The 20553-nt window shown below is 43.5% G+C and overlaps 1 protein-coding gene across 5 annotated transcripts in view; it reads left to right on the forward strand.

The window, feature by feature from the left end:
- The first annotated feature begins 3175 nt into the window (after window positions 1-3175).
- ube3c (ubiquitin protein ligase E3C) overlaps window positions 3176-20553 on the forward strand; it is a 173819-nt gene continuing 156441 nt past the window's right edge. For 2 of the 5 annotated variants that reach the window (XM_085987548.1, XM_085987547.1), the window contains exons 1-2: window positions 3308-3414; window positions 4641-4742. In XM_085987548.1, the coding sequence (XP_085843674.1) occupies window positions 4677-4742 (66 nt within the window). In that variant the 5' untranslated portion in view covers window positions 3308-3414; window positions 4641-4676. The other 3 variants (XM_085987546.1, XM_085987544.1, XM_085987545.1) reach the window with 3 other exon arrangements.

Below are 20553 nucleotides of genomic sequence, written 5' to 3' on the forward strand. Positions count from 1 at the left end.
GAGACTTTAAATAAATATTTTGTATTTGTCTTCACAGTAGAAGACACAAAAAGCATACCAGAGATAGTGGGGAACCAAGGAGCTGATAAGAGTGAGGAACTTAAAGTAATTAATATCAGTAGAGAAAAAGTACTTGAGAAACTAATGGGACTAAAAGCCGGCAAATCCCCTGGACCTGACGGCCTACATCCTAGGATTCTAAAAGAGGTTGCTGCAGAGATAGTGGATGCATTGGTTGTGATCTTCCAAAATTCTAGATTCTATAATGGTCCCAGTGGATTGGAAGGTAGCAAATGTAACCCTGCTATTCAAGGAAGGAGGGAGAGAGAAAACAGGGAACTACTTGCCAATTAGCCTGACATCAGTTGTCGGAAAAATGTTGGAATCCATTATTAAGGAAGTGGTAACAGGGCACTTAGAAAATCATCATATGATTAGGCAGAGTCAACATGGTTTTATGAAAGGGAAATCGTGTGTAACAAATTTATTAGAGTTTTTTGAGGATCTAACTAGCAGGGTAGATAAAGGGGAACCAGTGGATATAGTATATTTGAATTTCCAAAAGGCATTCGATAAGGTGCCACATAAAAGGTTGTTACCAAGATAAAGGATCATGGGTTGCGGGTAATGAATTAGTATGGATAGAGGATTGGTTAACAGACAGAAAACAGAGTAAGGATAAATGGGTCATTTTCTGATTGGCAAACTAGTGGGGTGCCGCAAGGATCAGTGCTTGGGCCTCAGCTATTTACAATCTATATTAATGACTTAGATGAAGGGACCAAGTGCAATGTATCCAAGTTTGCTGATGATACAAAGCTAGGTGGGAAAGTAAGCTGTGAGGAGGACACAAAGGGACATAGACAGGTTAAGTGAGTGGGCAATAAGGTGGCAGATGGAGTATAATGTGGGGAAATGTGAGGTTATTCACTTTGGCAGGAAGAATAGAAAAACAGAATAATTTTAAATGGTGAGAAACTATTAAATGTTGAGATTCTGAGAGATTTAGGTGTCCTCATACAGGAAACACAGAATGTTAGCATGCAGGCACAGAAAGCAATAAGGAAGGCAAATGGCATGTTGGCCTTTATTGCAAGGGGGTTGGAGTATAAGAGTAAGGAAGTCTTGCTACAATTGTACAGGGCCTTGGTGAGACCACACCTGGAGTACTGTGCAGTTTTGGTCTCCTTATCTAAGGAAGGATGTACTTGCCTTGGAGGCTGTGCAACGAAGGTTCACTAGATTGATTCCTGGGATGAGAGGGCTGTCCTATGATGAGAGATTGTGTAGAATGGGCCTATACTCTCTGGAGTTTAGAAGAATGAGAGGTGATCTCATTGAAACATACAAGATTCTGAAGGGAATTGACAGGGTAGATGCTGAGAGGTTGTTTCCCCTGGCTGGAGTGTCTAGAACTAGGGTGCATAGTCTCAGGATAAGGGGTAGGCCATTTAAGACTGAGATAAGGAGCAATTTCTTCACTCAGAGGGTTGTGAATCTTTGGAATTCTCTGCCCCAGAGGGCTGTGAATGCTGAGTCTTTGAGTATATTCAAGGCTGAGATAGATAGATTTTTGGACTCTAGGGGAATCAAGGGATATGGAGATCGGGCGGGAAAGTGGAGTTGAGGTCTATGATCAGCCATGATGTTATTGAATGGTGGAGCAGGCTCGAGGTGCCGTATGGCCTACTTATGCTCTTATTTCTTATGTTCAAATGGCATGTTGGCCATTTGCAAGGAGGTTGGAGTACAAGAGTAAGAAAGTCTTATTACAATTGTACAGGGCTTTGGTGAAACCACACCTGGAGCACTGTGCACAGTTTTGTTCTCCTTATCTGAGAAAGGACATATTTGCTTTAGAGGTGGTGCATCGAAGGTTCACGAGATTGATTCCTGGGACGAGAAGGTTGTCCTGTGAAGGAGAGAGTGAGTAGATTGGGCCTATACTCTCTAGAGTTTAGAAGAATGAGAGGTGATCTTATTGAAACATATTAGATTCTGAGGGGTGTAACACTTGCATATTGAATTATCATTGGCCCGCAGGCATCTGTAAGGAATACCTGTTATATTCACATGTGATCACATGCTGAGTTGTCATTGACCTGCAGGCATCTGTAAGGACTGCTATTGTTCTGGAAGACCCAAGCTACGGGTCCGAACTCCATCTTTTCCCCAAGGTGCTGTATGAGTCAGATCATCAGACCTAATGCTTCAATAAAAGAGTATAAACTGTAATATTCCATTGTCTTGTAATTTATTATTTTTGTACAAGTGTGCAAAACAAGACAAGGGGGATTGACAGGGTCGATGCTGAGACGTTGTTTCTCCTGGAGAGTCTAGAACTAGGGGGCAAAGTCTCAGGATAAGGGGTAGGCTATTTAAGATGGAGATGAGGAGGAATTCCTTCACTCAGAGGGTTGTGAATCTTTGGAATTCTCTACCTCAAATTGCTGTGGATGTTCCATCGTTGAGTATATTTAAGGCTGAGACAGATAGATTTTTGAACTGTAGGGGAATCGAGGGATATGAGAATTGGGTGGGAAAGTGGAGTTGAGGTGGAAGATCAACCATGATCTTACTGAATGGCGGAGCAGGCTCGAGCGGTTGTAAGGCCTGCTCCCGCTCCTAATTCTTATGACCCCTTATCCTGAGACTGCGACCCCTAGTTCCAGACTCCCCAGCCAGGTGAAACATCCTCCCAGTATCTACCCTGTCAAATATGTATCAGTCAATGCATAAACTTGCATGTCGATATTTTCCCATCTGATACGCTGCAAATCTGGAAGATTCCAAATGCAACGCAACATTGGTTAAGATGGGGTGGGGAGGTCATTAAAAAACGGGGTCAAAGGTCGCGCCCCAACGTGCCCCGCCTTCCAGCTGCGTGACCGATGACATCACCATCGCGCTGACAATCGCTTCCAAAACAGTTGGGTTCAAACGGTTGGTTGGGGGGGGAGCGAAATGCCGGCACGTGAACATTTACAATCGGCACCAAATTATTCACAAATAACACCACGTTAAAACCTTCGAATAAAGGCTGGATTCTTGTCGATGCATCTTTTCCCCCGCCCTCTCTTGCGCCTGATTTTCTTTTGTCGCCAACGTCGGTGTGAAAAGCGCTCATTCTATCGGGAAGCGGGGGGTGAGAGTGACGGAAGAAGAATCCGGGGCGGGCGGGCTTCAGTGAGTTCGTGCACGCACGCGGAGGCGAGGAAGGGGACGTCGAGGAGCGCGCGACGAAGGGTGCGTGCAATGGACGTGGCGTTGAGCCAATCGCTCGACGGAAGGCTTTGTGGCGTCACGGGGGCAGGGGGAGGGAAGGCGGGACTTCTGGTGAAGAACGCGAGCTGGCGACTGAGCGCTTCCGCGCGTGCAGTTGCTTTCAGTTATAGACGGCAGCTGGTGCGTCAGGTAAAGGAGCCGCAGTAACCGGGCCGAGCCGAGCAGAGCAGTGAGCGGGGCGTGATGGTGGCCGGGGGTGCCGGGGTGGGGTGGAAGGAGGGGTTCTGTCACGGTCTTTTCTTTTAACTTTTATAAAATCTTGTGCGTGTTTGTTTAAAAAAAAAAATCCGTTTCTTTTTTTAAAAACACATTTCAATGACAGGGGTTTTGAAGCAGCTGTTTTTTTTTTCTAACAACTCCCCCTTGCCTTCAAATGTTTGTTATTTTGCGTCCTGCTGAGTCATAAAGAAAGAGCAGGGGTTGGTTTGGGGGGGCGGGGGAAGAGGAATAAATAAGAGCCCAGTTTACTGGCTGACAATTCATTCCATTGGCCAGGCCTCGACATCACGGCCTATTTCTAGTCAAACAGAGGGAGGCTCTTTTTTGGGGGGGGGTTTGGTTACAAATCACTGCAACACTCGATGGTTTATATATTTGTCCTTCGTCTTGTGTAGTTGTAAACAATCTCTTCCCCACCCCCACGCCCCTTTTCTGCAAGCTACACGAATTTGGTTGCTGTTATATTTCCCAACAAGAGATTTGGATTTAGTACACTGGATGTGATTCATTAGCATTTAGCACATCTCAGAGCATAAACATTTCAATTTTTTTTAACCCCCCGAGCATTAGTTTAATATGTGTGTGTGTCTTGTATGTATATATGAAATTAATTTGTATAGAGACATGGTTGACTTGTAGAATTGCTTCCACTTCAAATAAAGTGTATTTGCAGACCCAGAGTAGAAAATGAGTGTTGTGATATTGCAACCTAGTGTCCTTCAGTGGTTTAGCATATGTTGTACTTGTATAGCTAAAATAGCATAATATGTTGTAAATTTGCACTGTCATGCTAAGCAATTGATAATTTCCTGTTCTCAGGGGAAATCCTCTGACTTTCCTGTTAATTGCCACCATTAGGTATTTACTGCTTATCAGTAAAGATGTTTAGCTTCGACTCTAGAGGAATCGAGGGATATGGGGTTCAAGCGGGAAAGTGGAGTTGAGGTCGAAGATCAACCATGATCTTATTGAATGGTGGAGCAGACATGAAGGGCCCTATGGCCTACTCCTGCTCCTAACTGTTGTGTTCTGTTCTTTGTGATCAACTGATTTTTGTGGTGCAATCTTTTGTAGGCTAGGTTTAAAATATTCAATGTTAATGTTTGCTTTATTAATGGAAATATAATCTCACTTAGGAGCTGTACTTCTGCTAGATGGGATAACGTACAGACATGTTCAGCTTTGAAGGCGATTTCAAAACACGGCCCAAGGTATCTCTTGGTGGAGCAAGCAGAAAGGTTCGTAATCACTTTCTCTTGTTCAAGATAAAGTTTTAATGTGTACAATAAATGGATTTAATAATTTAGTAAAATTTTGAACCTGAAGTTTAAAACATTTGGATTGTGGTGATTATATAACAGAGCCCAAGGAGTGTATTATAAAGCATTTGTATCAATGCGCTCTGATGGTATAAACAGTGAGAGTGAAGCTTGAGTAGTCTATTATTACTGTGTGAACTCCTCAGTAAACAGAAAGACTTGCATTTATATAGCGCCTTTCACAGCCTCGGGACGTCCAAAAGCGCTTTACAGCCAATGAAGTACGTTTGAAGTGTAGTCACTGTTGTAATGTAGGAAATGTGGCAGCCAGTTTGCGTACAACAAGCTCCCACAAACAGCAATGAAATATTGACCAGATAATCTGTCTGTGATGTTGGTTGAAGGATAAATATTGGCCAGGATGGTGCACTTGTGTTTATACTTTCTAATGTGTACAAGAATGTATTTAGTTTGAAGATACTTGAATGTGGAGGAGGGTTAACTTCACGTTTAACTGCTGTGATCTGCATTGTATATAGAATCATTTTTAGTTCTTGTTACTGGTTTGCGACTCCATCCCTCTCCCTCGCACCTGTCTCAGGCTGAACCACACTGTTCGCAACCTTGGTGTCGTATTTGATCCTGAAATGAGCTTCCGACCACACATCCGTGGCATAACTAAGACCGCCTATTTCTACCTCCATAACATTGCCCATCTCCGCCTCTGCCTCAGCTCGCCTGCTGCTGAAACCCTCATCCATGCATGTTACCTCTAGACTTGACTACTCCAGCGCACTCCTGGCTGGCCTTCCACATTCCACCTTACTTAAACTTGAGGTCATCCAAAACTCGGCTGCCCGTGTCCTAACTCGCACCAAGTCCCGCTCACCCATCACCCTTGTGCTCGCTGACCTCCTTCGGCTCCCTGTTAAGCAACGCCTTGATATCAAAGTTCAAATCCTTGTTTTCAAAACCCTCCATGTCCTCGCCCCTCCCTATCTCATTAATTTCCTTCAGCCCCCACAACCCCCCCCCCGAGATATCTGTGCTCCTCAAATTCTACCCTCTTGAACAACCCTAATTATAATCGCTCAACCATCGCTGGCTGTGCCTTCAGCTGCTTAGGCCCTAAGCTCTGGAACTCCCTCCCTAAAGCCCTCCGGCTCTCTACCCCTCTCCTTTAAGATGCTCCTTAAAAACCTACCTCTTTGACCAAGCTTTTGGTCATCTGCCCTAATTTCTTAGGTGGCCTGGTGTCAGATTTTTGTCTTATAATACTCCTGTGATGTGCCCTGGGACATTGTACTATGTTAAAGGTGCTATATAAATACAAGTTGTTGTTGAAGAATGTCCAGTAAAAGTTTTGATTGTGGAAATTGTAATATTGCTGTTCTTTCACTGATTATCCCAAACAAAAAGTTTTGTTGCATTATTCCTGCTATATAATAATTCAAAAATCCTATCCCTGCAAACTGATCTTCCCAAGAGTGCAGTTTGTACTAATCAAGAATTACACAGGGAGCTGTCTTCAATGCATTGTGTGGTAGTAAAACTGTGCATTTAAATAAATTGACTAGTATAAGATGGGTTTGTTAGTCTAGTTATGAGCAGTGTACATTACTTTGCAGCAGGAACAGTGACCAGTTTCTTGATGCATTATCCCATCCACAAATCACAGTAATGTGTTTTAGCTGCAGTAAATATTGTCCTTGTACAGAGCCCAGTATTTCCTTTACACTTGGAGAATGTTGCCATCAGTGGTTAGACTTCAATACCAATCTTCCAAAGCTACTTTAACATTACCAAAACATACTAAAATTTATAAGTACAGTATATATAGATATCTTGTGAAACAACATATTATGGAAAGGTCTACGGCTTGGGTTATACCTAGTATGTTTTTGTACAATAGATCAATCCGATTGCCCGTCATGATGTGATCTACAATTTCATATTTGTTTCTTTTGAATGCACATGTGTTGTCATATCGTGTGTAAGTCACAGGCTTTGCTGGAATGTGAGTGTAGACTAATTGATTTATCTGCTGGGGAATAATTACATACTGTTGTAAATATCCTACTACATTTGGCTGGACTTAGACCTCGGGTTAAGGCTCCAACAAGAATATGGATTTGAGTTTTAATCCTGTCATGGTGATGTATGTGAACGCAGGTGGAGTTTTACTGAACTTTATATATGTGGTGCTTTTTGAGATGAGGTTGGCCAAATTGCATTGAAACAGGCCATTCGTCCCAGCTAGTCCATGTTGGTGTTTACTTACCACACGAGCAAATAGTTCTAATCGCATTTACCCACTCTCCTCCCATATCCCTTCCACTTCTTTTCCTTCCTTCATCCATCTATCCAATTCAATCTTGAATGTTGACCTAGTTTCTGCCTGAACCGCTAACCCTGGAAGTGAATTCCACAACCTCATAACTCTAGCAATACCCCCTTGCCTACCCAACAAAAATTTAATGGAGAATGGGTTGGGTTCTAAGTTGATCTAATTGGGGTACTGTAATCCTTGCAAACTCATGGTCCTCAATGGCATTTTACTGTTTGCAATGAGAAAAATACCTTGGAAATCTGAAAGAGTACACCATATCCTAGCACTGAAATGAAAGAGAGAACTTGCATTTATAAGCCATGGTGTGGAGATGCCGGAGTTGGACTGGGTTGGACTGGGGTGGACAAATGTAAGAAGTCACACAACACCAGGTTATAGTCCAACAGCTTTATTTGAAATCACAAGCTTTCGGAGCACTGCTCCTTCGTCGGGTGAAGTGGAGAGATGCATAAAAACACAGCTTATATAGTCAGAGAATAATGTCAGTTGTTTACAGGTAATCTTTCTAACTGCCATTTATCACACTTTGGCAGAGAGATAATCACAGCAATCAAAGGTGTAAATGGTATCCAAACAGGTCAGTCAGGAAAACATTACATCAAAGAACAATGAGGTGGGGTCAAATGTTGCAGATGCTGGGGTCTGTATGAAAAACAAAAAAACAGACAAAAAACATTGTTTTTGCCGGCCGCATCTGTGTGGAGAGAACAATCCAACGACGACTCGAGTCTGGATGACCCTACGTCAGGTGGGGTTACATGTAGCGTGACATGAACCCAAGATCCCGGTTGAGGCCGTCCTCATTGGTGCGGAACTTGGCTATCAGTTTCTGCTCGACGATTTTGCGTTGTCGTGTGTCTCGAAGGCCGCCTTGGAGAATGCTTACCTGAAGATCGGAGGCTGAATGTCGTGACACTACAGACTTCTTACAGAAACTCAGCACCCACGGACCAGTTGAACCAGGAACACTCCTCGCCACGATGGACGTCTCGGCACTCTACACCAGTATCCCCCACGATGACGGCATCGCTGCGACAGCCTCAGTACTCAACACCAACAACAGCCAATCTCCAGACACCATCCTCCAACTCATCCGCTTCATCCTTGACCACAATGTCTTCACCTTCGACAACCAGTTCTTTACCCAAACACACGGAACAGCCATGGGGACCAGATTCGCACCCCAATACGCCAACATCTTCATGCACAAGTTCGAGCAAGACTTCTTCGCTGCACAGGACCGCCAACCAACGCTATTCACGAGATACATCGACGACATTTTCTTCCTATGGACCCACTGCGAAGAATCACTGAAAAGACTACACGATAACATCAACAAGTTCCATCCCACCATCAAACTCACCATGGACTACTCCTCAGAATCGGTTTCATTCTTGGACACACGAATCTCCATCAAAGACAGACACCTCAGCACTGCACTCTACCGCAAGCCCACGGACAATCTCGGGATGCTCCACTTCTCCAGCTTCCACCCTAACCACGTTAAAGAAGCCACCCCCTATGGACAAGCCCTGCGAATACACAGGATCTGCTCAGACGAGGAGGAACGCGATGGACACCTACAGACGCTGAAAGACGCCCTCGTAAGAACGGGATATGACGTTCGACTTGTCGATCGACAGTTCCGACGGGCCACAGCGAAAAACCGCATAGACCTCCTCAGAAGACAAACACGGGACACAACCAACAGAGTACCCTTCGTCGTCCGGTACTTCCCCGGAGCGGAGAAACTACGCCATGTTCTTCGCAGCCTTCAACATGTCATCGATGACGACGAACACCTCGCTAAGGCCATCCCCACGCCTCCACTACTCGCCTTCAAACAGCCGCCTAACCTCAAACAGACCATCGTTTGCAGCAAATTACCCAGCTTTCAGGAGAACAGCGACCATGACACCACACAACCCTGCCACGGCAACCTCTGCAAGACATGCCAGATCATCAACACAGATACCATCATCACACGTGAGGACACCACCCACCAGGTACATGGTACATACTCATGTGACTCGGCCAACGTTGTCTACCTCATACGTTGCAGGAAAGGATGCCCCGGAGCATGGTGCATCGGCGAGACCATGCAGACACTGCGACAACGGATGAACGGACACCGCGCAACAATCGCCAGGCAGGAGTGTTCCCTCCCAGTCGGGGAACACTTCAGCAGTCAAGGACATTCAGCCTCCGATCTTCGGGTAAGCATTCTCCAAAGCGGCCGTCGAGACACACGACAACGCAAAATCATCGAGCAGAGACTGATAGTCAAGTTCCGCACCCATGAGGACGGCCTCAACCGGGATCTTGGGTTCATGTCACGCTACATGTAACCCCACCTGACGTAGGGTCATCCAGACTCGAGTAGTCGTTGGCAATCTCCATTGGTTCCCTGTCCTCTAATAGGTTACATTCAAAATCTTTGCCATCATTTTTCAAACCCTTTCACTGCTTCATTTTTCTGCAACTACTCCTAGACCTGCGTGCCATCTGCTCTTCCAGTGTGGCCTCTTTGCATCTTCCCTCCATCCCCACCTCCCTGCATCTTCCCTCCATCCCCACCTCCCTGGCTTCGGTAATGGGCTTCATTCTTGGCCCACACTCAGGCCCAAGTGGTCAAATGACCTGCAGCTTTGTCCCTAAACCCCTCTGCTTTGATATGCCTTTCCCATCGCACCTTTAGTCATCTCCCCTAACTCTCGTACTGATTGTCTGTCTGTTTTCACATCTGTAACATTCTTTAGAATGTTTAACTACAGTAAAGGCGCTAATATAAATAAATTGTTGTTCAGAAAGGTCAGCTAAAATCTTGCTGCGTTCGCCACTTGTGCATGCTTTTGCTGTAGCCAGTGTTATCAGTAAATAAATATATATTTCATTTTCTTGTAATAGTTAAATGTTTATTGTTTTGATTTATTTTTATCGTCACTCTACTTTTGTAACTCTTAAATGTGAGTGTTACATCTAATGCACGTACACGGATGATGGAATGATTATAGCTTCAGTCTTCTTTCGTATGGTAGTAGCAAAGCAAATCAAATGTCAATATCTAAGTCAGATATCCAGGCCAAAGCTTCTTGTGTAATAACAGCGTGGATATCTCGTAGGCTGCTTGTGAATTTCCTCTGTGGGCCGTGTTCAATGATGTGCTCCAGGGTCTGATTAGGAGCTCCACAGTCACATGATGGGAATGCTTTAATCTTCCATTTATGGAGATGGTGGCAGTATCTATATGGCCAGTTCTGAGGCAGTTGATGGTTGTCCACTGTTTGCGAAGAAGGTTTGATCCTTCAGGTTGTACTGTGGGGTCCTCCTATAAGAAATCCATTCAGTATGTCACAGTTCTTCCAAGCATTTCGCCATCTGTCATCGAGGCTGAGAGGAGATTGCTGAAGGGCTTCGGTGACAGCCCAAAATGGCCTTTTAGATTGGAGACGGGTTGGTGGTAGGTTGTTCAAGTCGGCCTGGATCGGCATGTCTTTGCTGGTGTAGCGGTTGTATTCTCTGGAGACTGCATATTCGCGGCGTAGGTGTGGTGGTGCGATGTTTGCAAGCACGGGCAGCCAAGGTGTTGGTGTCGATAAAAGCATCTCGATGATAATTCACATAGTAGAATTCAGCTGGACATCAACTTCAGTTAGCTACAGGGCTGTGAACGCATGATATTAATTTCAGTGAACTTCAAGAACACATTTTGATTATACTGTGCAATGCCTGAAGATTTTACTGGTTTTCTGCTTGAGAATGACTTTACCAGTATTTGTAAATATCGGTATCCTATCGAACATTCTTAGATTGTTTAATTTAGGAAAAAAATTGCGGCTCAATGAGTGCAAATGTGAAGATATTTATACTAACCCTCTTGTTCAAGTGAGCTGTCTGTCTTTTTCTACCATAGTGTCAGGACATCAACTCAAACCCGGTCAGTAAAGATGTATTTTTCTGAATTTAATAATGTGGTCAGTGATGAGTCACAACTTATTTTAAACCTCTGTGACTAGAAATTAAAAATAAACTTTGAAACGTATGTTGGTAGTTAATGTAGGCTACTATCTGCGTCATATCACCTGTCTCAGCTGCTGAAACCATCACCCGTGCCCTTGTTACCTCCAGCCTCGACACTTCCAATGCTCTCCCGGCTGGTCTCCCACCTTCCACCCTCTAAACTTCTGCTCAACCAAAACTCTTGCTCGTATCCAAATTCGTCCAGCGCTCTGAGCTACATTGACTCCCGGTTCAGCAACACCCAAATTCTCATCCTTGTGTTCAAATGCCTCCATGGCCTCACCCCACCCAATCTCTGTAACCTCCTCCAGCCCTACAACCCGCCGGGATTTCTGCGCTCCTCCAATTCTGGCCTCTTGCGTATCCCCGATTTCCACCGTTGGCGGCTGTGCCTTCAGCTGCCTAGGTCTTAAGTTCTGGAATTTCTTCCTTAAACCTCTCTGCCCTCCTTGAAGATACTCCATAAAACCTACGTCTTTAGCAAAGCTTTTGGTCATCTGTCCTAATATTTTTATGCGGTTCGGTGTCAAATTTTGTTTGATAATGCTCCTGTGAAGTGCCGTGAGATGCTTTACTACGTCAAAGCTGCTACAATTTGTTGTATGGCATAAAATGTGGAAATAAAACACATTCTAACCATTCTAGTTGCATACAGCAGGCCATGAGCATGAGAGTAGTGCAGGAAAGCTACCAGCCTGGAGTGAAATTGTGGACCAGCAGCTTCACATGTACACTTGTGCTTCACGTGAAGTAAACTCCAATTGAGTGCACAAATATATGCAATTATGACTTTGGGAAGTTTAACTGCTTGAGTTGTGGTAGTCTCAAACTTCAATCCAGCAGCTTGCCCTCAGGTTTAGGGAGGGAATTCCAGAACTTAAGATCTAGGCAACTGAAGGCTTGCCGATGGTGGCGCGATGGAATTCGGGGATGCACAAGTTACTCAGTTTTGCTGAAGATGGTAGTTTTGAAATGGATGTTTTTTTGAAGTTGAGTGGGCAATAGTTGGAACCTCTCACTGGAATAAGTGCTGCTGTGAGATAAGAAATATATAATGTAAATCTGATGGTTATGAATGTGTGTTTAGAAATAATTCCTTGTAAAGTTACCCATATATCCACATTTAAAAAAAAAAAAAAAAAAAAAAAAAAAATTAGTGGCAGCAATGCTTTCAAATATTAAAGGGATTCTTACTGTTTTTGCGTTTTATGCTTGAAATGCACAACATTATTTGGCAAGTTATTCACTTTGGTAGGAAGAATAGAAAAACAGAATTCTTTCAATGGTGGAGAACTATTAAATGTTAGTGTTCAGAGAGATTTAGGTGTCCTCGTTCAGGAAACACAAAGTTAACATGCAGGTACAGCAAGCAATTAGGAAGGCAAATGGTATGTTGGCCTTTATTGCAAGGGGGTTGGAGTGCAAGAGTAAGGAAGTCTTGCTGCAAATGTACAGGGCTTTGGTGAGATCACACCTGGAGCACTGCACAGTTTTGGTCTCCATCCCCAAGGAAGGGTATACTTGTTTTGGGTGGTGGTGGTGGTGTGTTGGGGGGATGAGAGAGGTGCAACAAGGTTCACTAGACTGATTCCTAGGATGAAAGGATTGTCCTTTGAGGAGAGATTGGGCCTATATTCTCTCGAGTTTAGAAGGAGAGGTGATCTCATTGAAACATTTAAGATTCTCCGAGGGCTTGACAAGGTAGATGCTGAGAAGTTGTTTCCTCCGGCTGGAGAGTCTAGAACTAGGGGGGCATAGTCTCGGGATAATGGGCCAGCCATTTAGAACTGAGATGAGAATTTTTTTCACTCGAGAGTTGTGAATCTTTGGAATTCTCTACTCCAGAGGGGTGTGGATGCTCAGTCATTGACAATGTTCCAGCTAAGCCGCGCGGCCACGCAACAGTCTGGAGGGCCCGTGCAGGCCACTCACTGGCTTTACAATGGCAATAACCGTGCATGCGTGAAAAATTGAATGGGCCACGCTGCCAGTTAAAGGGCCCGTGCACCAAAAAAAAATTACAGGGGCTGTTGAGTATATTCAAGACTGAGATCAATAGATTTTTGGACTCTTAAGGGATATGGGGATAGGGCAGGACAGTGGAGTTAAAGTCAAAGATCAGCCATGATCTTATTGAATGGCAGAGCCAGCTGCTTATGTTCAGTCTTGAGGGGATTTTGAGGCACTTTGGTGCATTAATAGTCACATTTGAATTGACCGTAAGGAGCCAATTTGAAGCTGCAGATTTATATTTTGATTTCTGTTTGCGAGTGCTCAATTCATCAATTCCTGTCTGAATTATTTTATTAAATAATATAATATATATTGTAAGCCTGTTAGATCAAGATAAATATGCTTTCAAATTAACCATCTACACCTCAGCGTCTGGCTCATTGCAGTGTTGTCACCAGGCGTATCTAGTGCATTGGTACCAATATGTTGCAGGGAAAATTGCATTTGTTAATACTCTTTAATGTGCTAATACATTGCTTTTGTGATGCTCTTAATTTGCAACCTTAAATTGTTCCAAAGGCTAATGGAATGTTGACCTTTTATTTCAAGGGGGTTGAAATAGAAAGGGAAGGCAGTCATGTCTGTACAAGTAGTAGGAAGCTTAATGGTGCTCTGTGTTCAGAGATTGTGGTTTTAGATGGTTAAACCCCAGCGGCACTCCTGCTCACACCTGGGCAGGGGACAGGAGAAAAGGAAAAGGGTCTCTTGAGTTTAGGCTCTTGCCAACCTGCACCTACCTTCTCTCATCTTGGATAAGTGGGGTATGTCTATATGGGAAGGGTGTGTGCACTTTATCGAATAAACGGAAACTATGCCTGTGGAATTCACAGGAGCATGGTTTGGAGTCTGTTGAGTATGGTGACTGGTTTCTTTTTTTAAAAATTCGTTCCTTAGATGTGGGCGTCGCTGGCAAGGTCAGCATTTATTGCCAATTCCTAATTGCCCTTGAGGAGGTGGTGGTGAGCTACCATCTTGAACTGCTACAGTCTGTGTGGTGAAGATACTCCCACAGTGCTGTCAGGGAGGGAGTTCCAGGATTTTGACCCAGCGATGATAATGGAATGGCGATATATTTCCAAGTCAGGATGGTGTGACTTGGCAGGGGACTTGCAGGTGGTGGTGTTCCAATGTGCCTGCTGCCCTTGTCCTTCTAGGTGGAAGAGGTCACGGGTTTGGGAGGTGCTGTCGAAGAAGCCCTGGCGGGCTGCAGTTCATCTTGTAGATGGTACACACTGCAGCCACGGTGTGCCGGTGGTGGATGGGATGCCAATCAAGCGGGCTGCTCTGTACTGGATGGTGTCGAGCTTCTTGAGTGTTGTTGGAGCTGCACTCATCCAGCCAAGTGGAGAGTATTCCATCACACTCCTGACCTGTGCCTTGTAGATGGTGGAAAGACTTTGCGATGTTAGGTGAGACACTTGCCGCAGAATACCTAGCCTCTGACCTGTAGTCACAGTATTTATGTGGCTGGTCCAGTTAAGTTTCTGGTCAAAGGTGACCCCCAGGATGTTGATGATGGGGTCTTAGGTGATGGTAACCCTGTTGAATGCCAAGGAGAGGTGGCTGGACTCTCTTGTTGAAGGTCATTGCCTGACACTTGTGTGGCGTGAATATTACTAGCCACTTATTAACCCAAGCCTCCATGCCATCCAGGTCTTGCTGCATGCAGGCGTGGGCTGCTTCATTATCTGAGGAGTTGCAAATGGAACTGAACACTGCAATCACCAGCAAACACCCCCACTTCTGACCTTATGATGGAGGAAGGTCATTGATGAAGCTGCTGAAGATGGTTGGGTCGAAGACACTGCCCTGAGGAACTCCTGCGGTGATGTCTTGGGGCTGAGATGATTGACCTCAATAACCACAACCATCTTCCTTTGTGCTAAGTTTGACTCCAGCCAGTGGAAAGTTTTCCCCAATTCCCATTGACTTAAATTTTGCTTGGGCTCCTTGATGCCACACTCAGTCAAATGCTGCCTTGATGTCAAGGGCAGCCGCTCACCTCACCTGGAATTCAGCTCTCTTGTCCATGTTTGGACCAAGGCTGTAATGTGGCCTGGAGATGAGTGGTCCTGACGGGAACCAAACTGAGCATTGATGGGCATGTTATTGGTGAGTAAGTGCCACTTAATAGCACTGTCGACGACACCTTCCATCACTTTTCTGATTGAGAGTATTGCCTACTCCTGCATCTATTTCTTATCTTAAAGACTTCAGGCATTTGTGCATTCATAAGTCAGACATTAAATCTGCTACCCATGATGACTGGGAACAAGAAAGTCTTGATCTCAACTTGGGTGCTCCACAGTAACATTCCCACCATAGCGTGTTGGAATGTCCTTTCCTGCTGAGCTTTACATGAAGTTTGTTTCAAATTGGGGAGGGATGGACAGATAGACAGCAGCAGCCTCGATTAGCAGCTTAAAACAAGAAACAAAAGCTGCTTGCAACACAGCAAGGCACTCGGCATTGGTGTAATGGAGAGAACAGAAAAGTTACCATTTCGGGTGCACCCAAGACATGAACTTTTCTGTTCTCCATCGACGCTGATTGATCTGCTGTCTGCTTTCAGCACTTTCTGTTCCTGGTTCAGATGTTTTGTCCATGTTTGGACCAAGGCTGTAATTGGGTCTGACGCTGAGTGATCCCGGTGGAATCCAAACTGAGCATTGGTGAGCAGGTTATTGGTGAGTAAGTGCTGCTTCGTCGACACCTTCCATCACTTTGCTGATGATTGAGAGTAGACTGATGGGGTGGTAATTGGCTGGATACTCCCAAACTAAAGTGAATTAGTTTAGGAGTATCACTCCAGTTATTGAGAGATTTTATGGTTAACTTTGTCAATTTCAAGCTTGAATTTGGCTATAGTAAATAATCGTGCCGTTGTATGCTACAATGTCATTCATACAGAGCTTTTATAATGGCATGATGATTTATTTTTGAAGTTGCTTTATACTGCAGCATCCCAGTGGGCTGACTGACTGACTGGTTAATGAGTAAGGAATGGTGACCTGGTCATAGGAATCCCCTGCTCTTCTTTGAATAGTGCTACGGGATCTTTAATGTCCATCTGAACAAGACCTTGGCTGCACATTTCAGAATCCTGTTTACACTTGTATCTCTTATTTGATAGTTTGTGTGGTTTGAATTGTGGAAAAGAAGGAAAGAACTTGTGTTTATATAACGCCTTTTACAACATCCCAAAGCGCTTTACAGCCAATGAAGTACTTGTGAAGTGTAGTCACTGTTGTAATGTAGGAAACGTGCAGCCAATTTATGGATAGCAGGGGCCCACAAACTGCAATGAGGTAATGACCAATTAATTTGTTTTGTTTATGTTGGTTGAGGGATAAATGTTGGTCAGGACATTGTGGTGCTTGATGTTTGGAAATGTTTGTTTTATCATTCTTGTTTCATTGAACAAATTAAAACACCAATATCTGTTGGTATCAGCAACTTCAAATACATGTAAGTTATTGATAACCGGGATTTAAATTTTGCATGTGGCCCCCGAAGCTTCATTTGTGTCACTCTGCGGTTAGCCTTATGAAAATGACAGCTCGCCCATGAGCTTCGTGAAGTTGCTGCATTTGCACGTTAATTGCCCTTTAAAGTCGTGGCAGAAAGTTAGAGCTAGTACTTAACAGCGCAAGTACCTTTTTTAAAAACGAGCTTTATGTTCCTCCAATGCAATCAACCTCTCGAGCCCAGAAAGGGAATAATTTAAACTCAAGTCTCATTCCTACAGGAAGTAAATTGTTCTTGTGGTTTTTAAAATTTACATTTTTTTCTTACTTTTCCTTTTCTGTGTCTTTCTCAATCCAATCTTTCTTTATTTCTCTTTCACTACCTGATTTGACTCCAATTCACCCTCCTTCTCAAGTATCACTGTTTCTTTCTTAATCCTTAAATCTCATTTGTTAAGGAGATACGCTATTGCTTCCACTGTTCAGAGGCCCCAGATGCCCTGTTAATACTGCGCTGTTATCAGCTCTCGCATCCAGCAACTTACAGGGCAAACATTTTTCAAGTTGAAGGGTGAGGGGAAAAAGTCTTAATGGGCCTTGCTCCAGGAAATTCTGGTTCCATTGTGTCCAGTATGTTATTTTGATTTGCAGTGCGTTTGCTTCCACTTATTTTATGAGCTCCTTATGAAGTCAATCGTTTATCTTGCGAAGGTTTACTACATTGAAGGTGGTATATAAACGCAAGGCATTGTAGAACTAAATATATTGGGCCAGAATTTTCTGTCAGAATAAGGGTGAGGCTAATGGCACTCGCCGTTATTCATGAGTAAATGGTATAGCAACCTCCGGTGAGGAGCAGATGCACAGTTAAATGTGAGTTTCCGAAAGTTGCTGTCCAAGGTGCACCGCTCCACTGTTAGTTTTGCGAAAACAGCATTTGGCTGTCTGCCTCGCCATTTATGGGCCTTGAATGTTGCTGTATTTACACGGTAGATACGATCTAAACCCACCACAGATATTTAAGGCTATTAATTAATAGCGTAAGTACCGTTTTAACGATGTGATAGTTGTTAATTGCTGCCAATCAATTTTCAGATTTAAAAAATCTAAATTTTAAATTAACATTTTTTTTCTTTTTCCTTCATCCCATTTTTCTCTCTCTCAATCCAATCTTTACCTCTCATTATTTCTATTTCTGTACGACACTGAATTCACCCCCCCTTTAATTCACCCTCCTCAGTCCTTCCACTGTATTACTCAATCCTTAAATCTCATTGGTTAGGAGATACCCTGTTGGTTGCCCTGTTTGCTCAGGTCCCAGATGCCCTGTTTCCCTCGCTGCGCTGTCAGCAGCTTGCACTTTCAGCAACTTTTTGGGCAAACATTTTTTGAGCTGAAGGGTGCAAGGGCAAGTTTAACTAATGGCAGATGCTGTTAGATGCCCTGCTACAGCAAATTCTGGTCCACTATGATGTTTAGTCATACTGCATTAGTTGGTGCTGCTTTGACCAGTTTTATATACTTGTCTATTATTTTGATTATAATTTTCAGTAGCATTTGGTTATGCCTCTCCGCTGTGGTTTTGATTGTATTAAGTGTGTTTTTGAAAAGTGAGAGTCTGTGCTTATTGTAAACTATGTAAAATATGTGGCGTTATATTCTGTTGCATATTGTGCTTACTTCCCTCTTGATCCTACTAAAATTATTGGAAATTACATTTGGTTTGTCTAAGTGTGCATATTAGTTGAATATAGTTGATTTGTGTTAAGCCACCTTTTGGTTATTCAGTTTCAATTGCCATAATTATTGTTGCTGTTGTAATCGATCACAATCTTGAATCATAGATACCTTATTACTTGCTGTGGTATTTGTGAGATTCCTTGTGTGGTGCTTTGTTGATTTTTCAGTAGCAGGGAGTCTGAGTAAGTAGCTGAATCATGTCCTTCAGAAGTAATGGTTTGCTGTGGAGTTTGCTTGTTCTGCTCCAATTTTAGACTGTTTTGTTTTATTTCTTGCAATGCCACTCTGATCGCCTGCACAGAGGGTGTGCGAGAGCAACTTGTAATGAGTTGTCTTCCGGTTTTAGGTTGGTGTAATTCCAAAATGCTGATTAAGTCCTTTTTATTGTACATAGGTTTGTAAACTACAGAGGTACTGGACAGTGGGAAGATAGTTATTTACATTTACAAAGCTAATAAAACAGAGGCATAGAGTACAAAAGCAAGGAACCTTTTATAAAACACTCGTCTGGCCTCAACTGGAGTATTGTGTCCAATACTGGACACTGCATTTTAGGAAGAATGTTAAGGCCTTGGAGATGGTGCAGAAAAGATTTACAAGAATGGGTCCAGGGATGAGTGATCTCAGTTACGTGGATAGACTGGAGAAGCTGGGGTTGTTCTTGCAGCAGAGAAGGTTGAGAGGAGATTTGATAGAGGTGTTGAAAATCATGAGTCTAGATAGAGAAACTGTTCATTGGCAGAAGGGTTGAGAACTAGAGGACACAGATTTAAGAACATAACATCAGAACATAAGAAATAGGAGCAGGAGTAGACCATTCGACCCCTCGAGCCAATCTGATCATTGCCTTAACTCCACTTTCCTGCCTGTTCTCCATAACCCTTGACTACCCTGCAGCTCAAATCTATCTCATTCTTGAATATATTCACTGACTCTGCCTCCACAGCTCTCTGGGGTAGAGAATTCCAAAGATTCACACCCCTCTGAAGAAATTTCTCCATCTCTGTTTTAAATGGGTGACCCCTTATTTTGAAACTATGCCCCCTAGTTCCATGAGGGGAAACATCCTCTCAGTATCTACCCTGTCAAGCCCCTTCAGAATCTTATGTTTCAATAAGATCACTTCTCATTCTTCTAAACTCGAATGAGTGTAGGCTCAACCTTTCCACATAAGACAACCCTTTCATCTTGTGAATCAACCTAGTGAACCTTAGCTGAACACCCTCCAATGCAAGTATATCCCTCCTTAAATAAAGTGACCAAAACTACGCAGTACTCCAGGTGTGATCCCACCAACGCCCTGTACAGTTGTAGCAAGACTTCCCTACTTTTATACCCTTGCCAACATTGCATTTGCCATCCTAATTATTACTTGTACCTGCATGCTAACTTTTTGTGTTTCATGTACAAGGACACCCAGATCATTCTGTACCACAGCATTCTGTAGTCTCTCTCCATTTAAATAATAGTTTGCTTTTCTATTCCTACCAAAGTAGATAACATCACATTTTCCCACATTATACTCCATCTGCCAGATTTTTGCCCACTCACTTAACCTTTTTATATATATACTAGCTGGGGGAGCCCGGCTTTGCCAGGGCTGTTTTGGGCCGGGCGGTTTAAATCGAGTCCCAGGCTTTGGGGCCTCTTTCTGTCCCTCTCAATCTGCTGCCGGGCAACATTTCTACCTTTTTTAATACCATGAAAGTGAAAGTACTTATAAAACATTTTTGGTAAATCTTATGTTATTTTTAAAAGAGATACTAACTTTTTCGAAGCTTGAGGCAATGGCTGGCAGATCCCTGAGATGAAAACGATTAGTCCCGCCCACAGACGCAGCGATTGGCCAACCATCAGGCGACTGGACTGTAGGATTGGTCAATCGTGCCAGCACAGGATTGGTCGACCTTGACGTCAGTCAATCAATGCTACTTAGCAGATAATGAGTTTAATTTTGAAGGTTTTTTGCATAACGCGCGAACAATTTTTGTCCGGCCGAAACGTAAATACACTGAGGGCGGTTCTGGAATCATCAGCTTTCTTTCGACGTAACGCACATGTAGGTACACTCTATAACTTTCGAGTTAATTCAAGACAGACAGACGGAATGACAGACAGAAGTATCCTTTTATATAGATCGAGACATATATATAATATATAATTTATATATATATATAATATATATATATATATATATATA

Source organism: Somniosus microcephalus, chromosome 5 (assembly GCF_052327205.1).
Source record: "Somniosus microcephalus isolate GS21.2 chromosome 5, FLI_Smic_1.0, whole genome shotgun sequence".
Taxonomy (NCBI): Eukaryota; Metazoa; Chordata; class Chondrichthyes; order Squaliformes; family Somniosidae; genus Somniosus; species Somniosus microcephalus.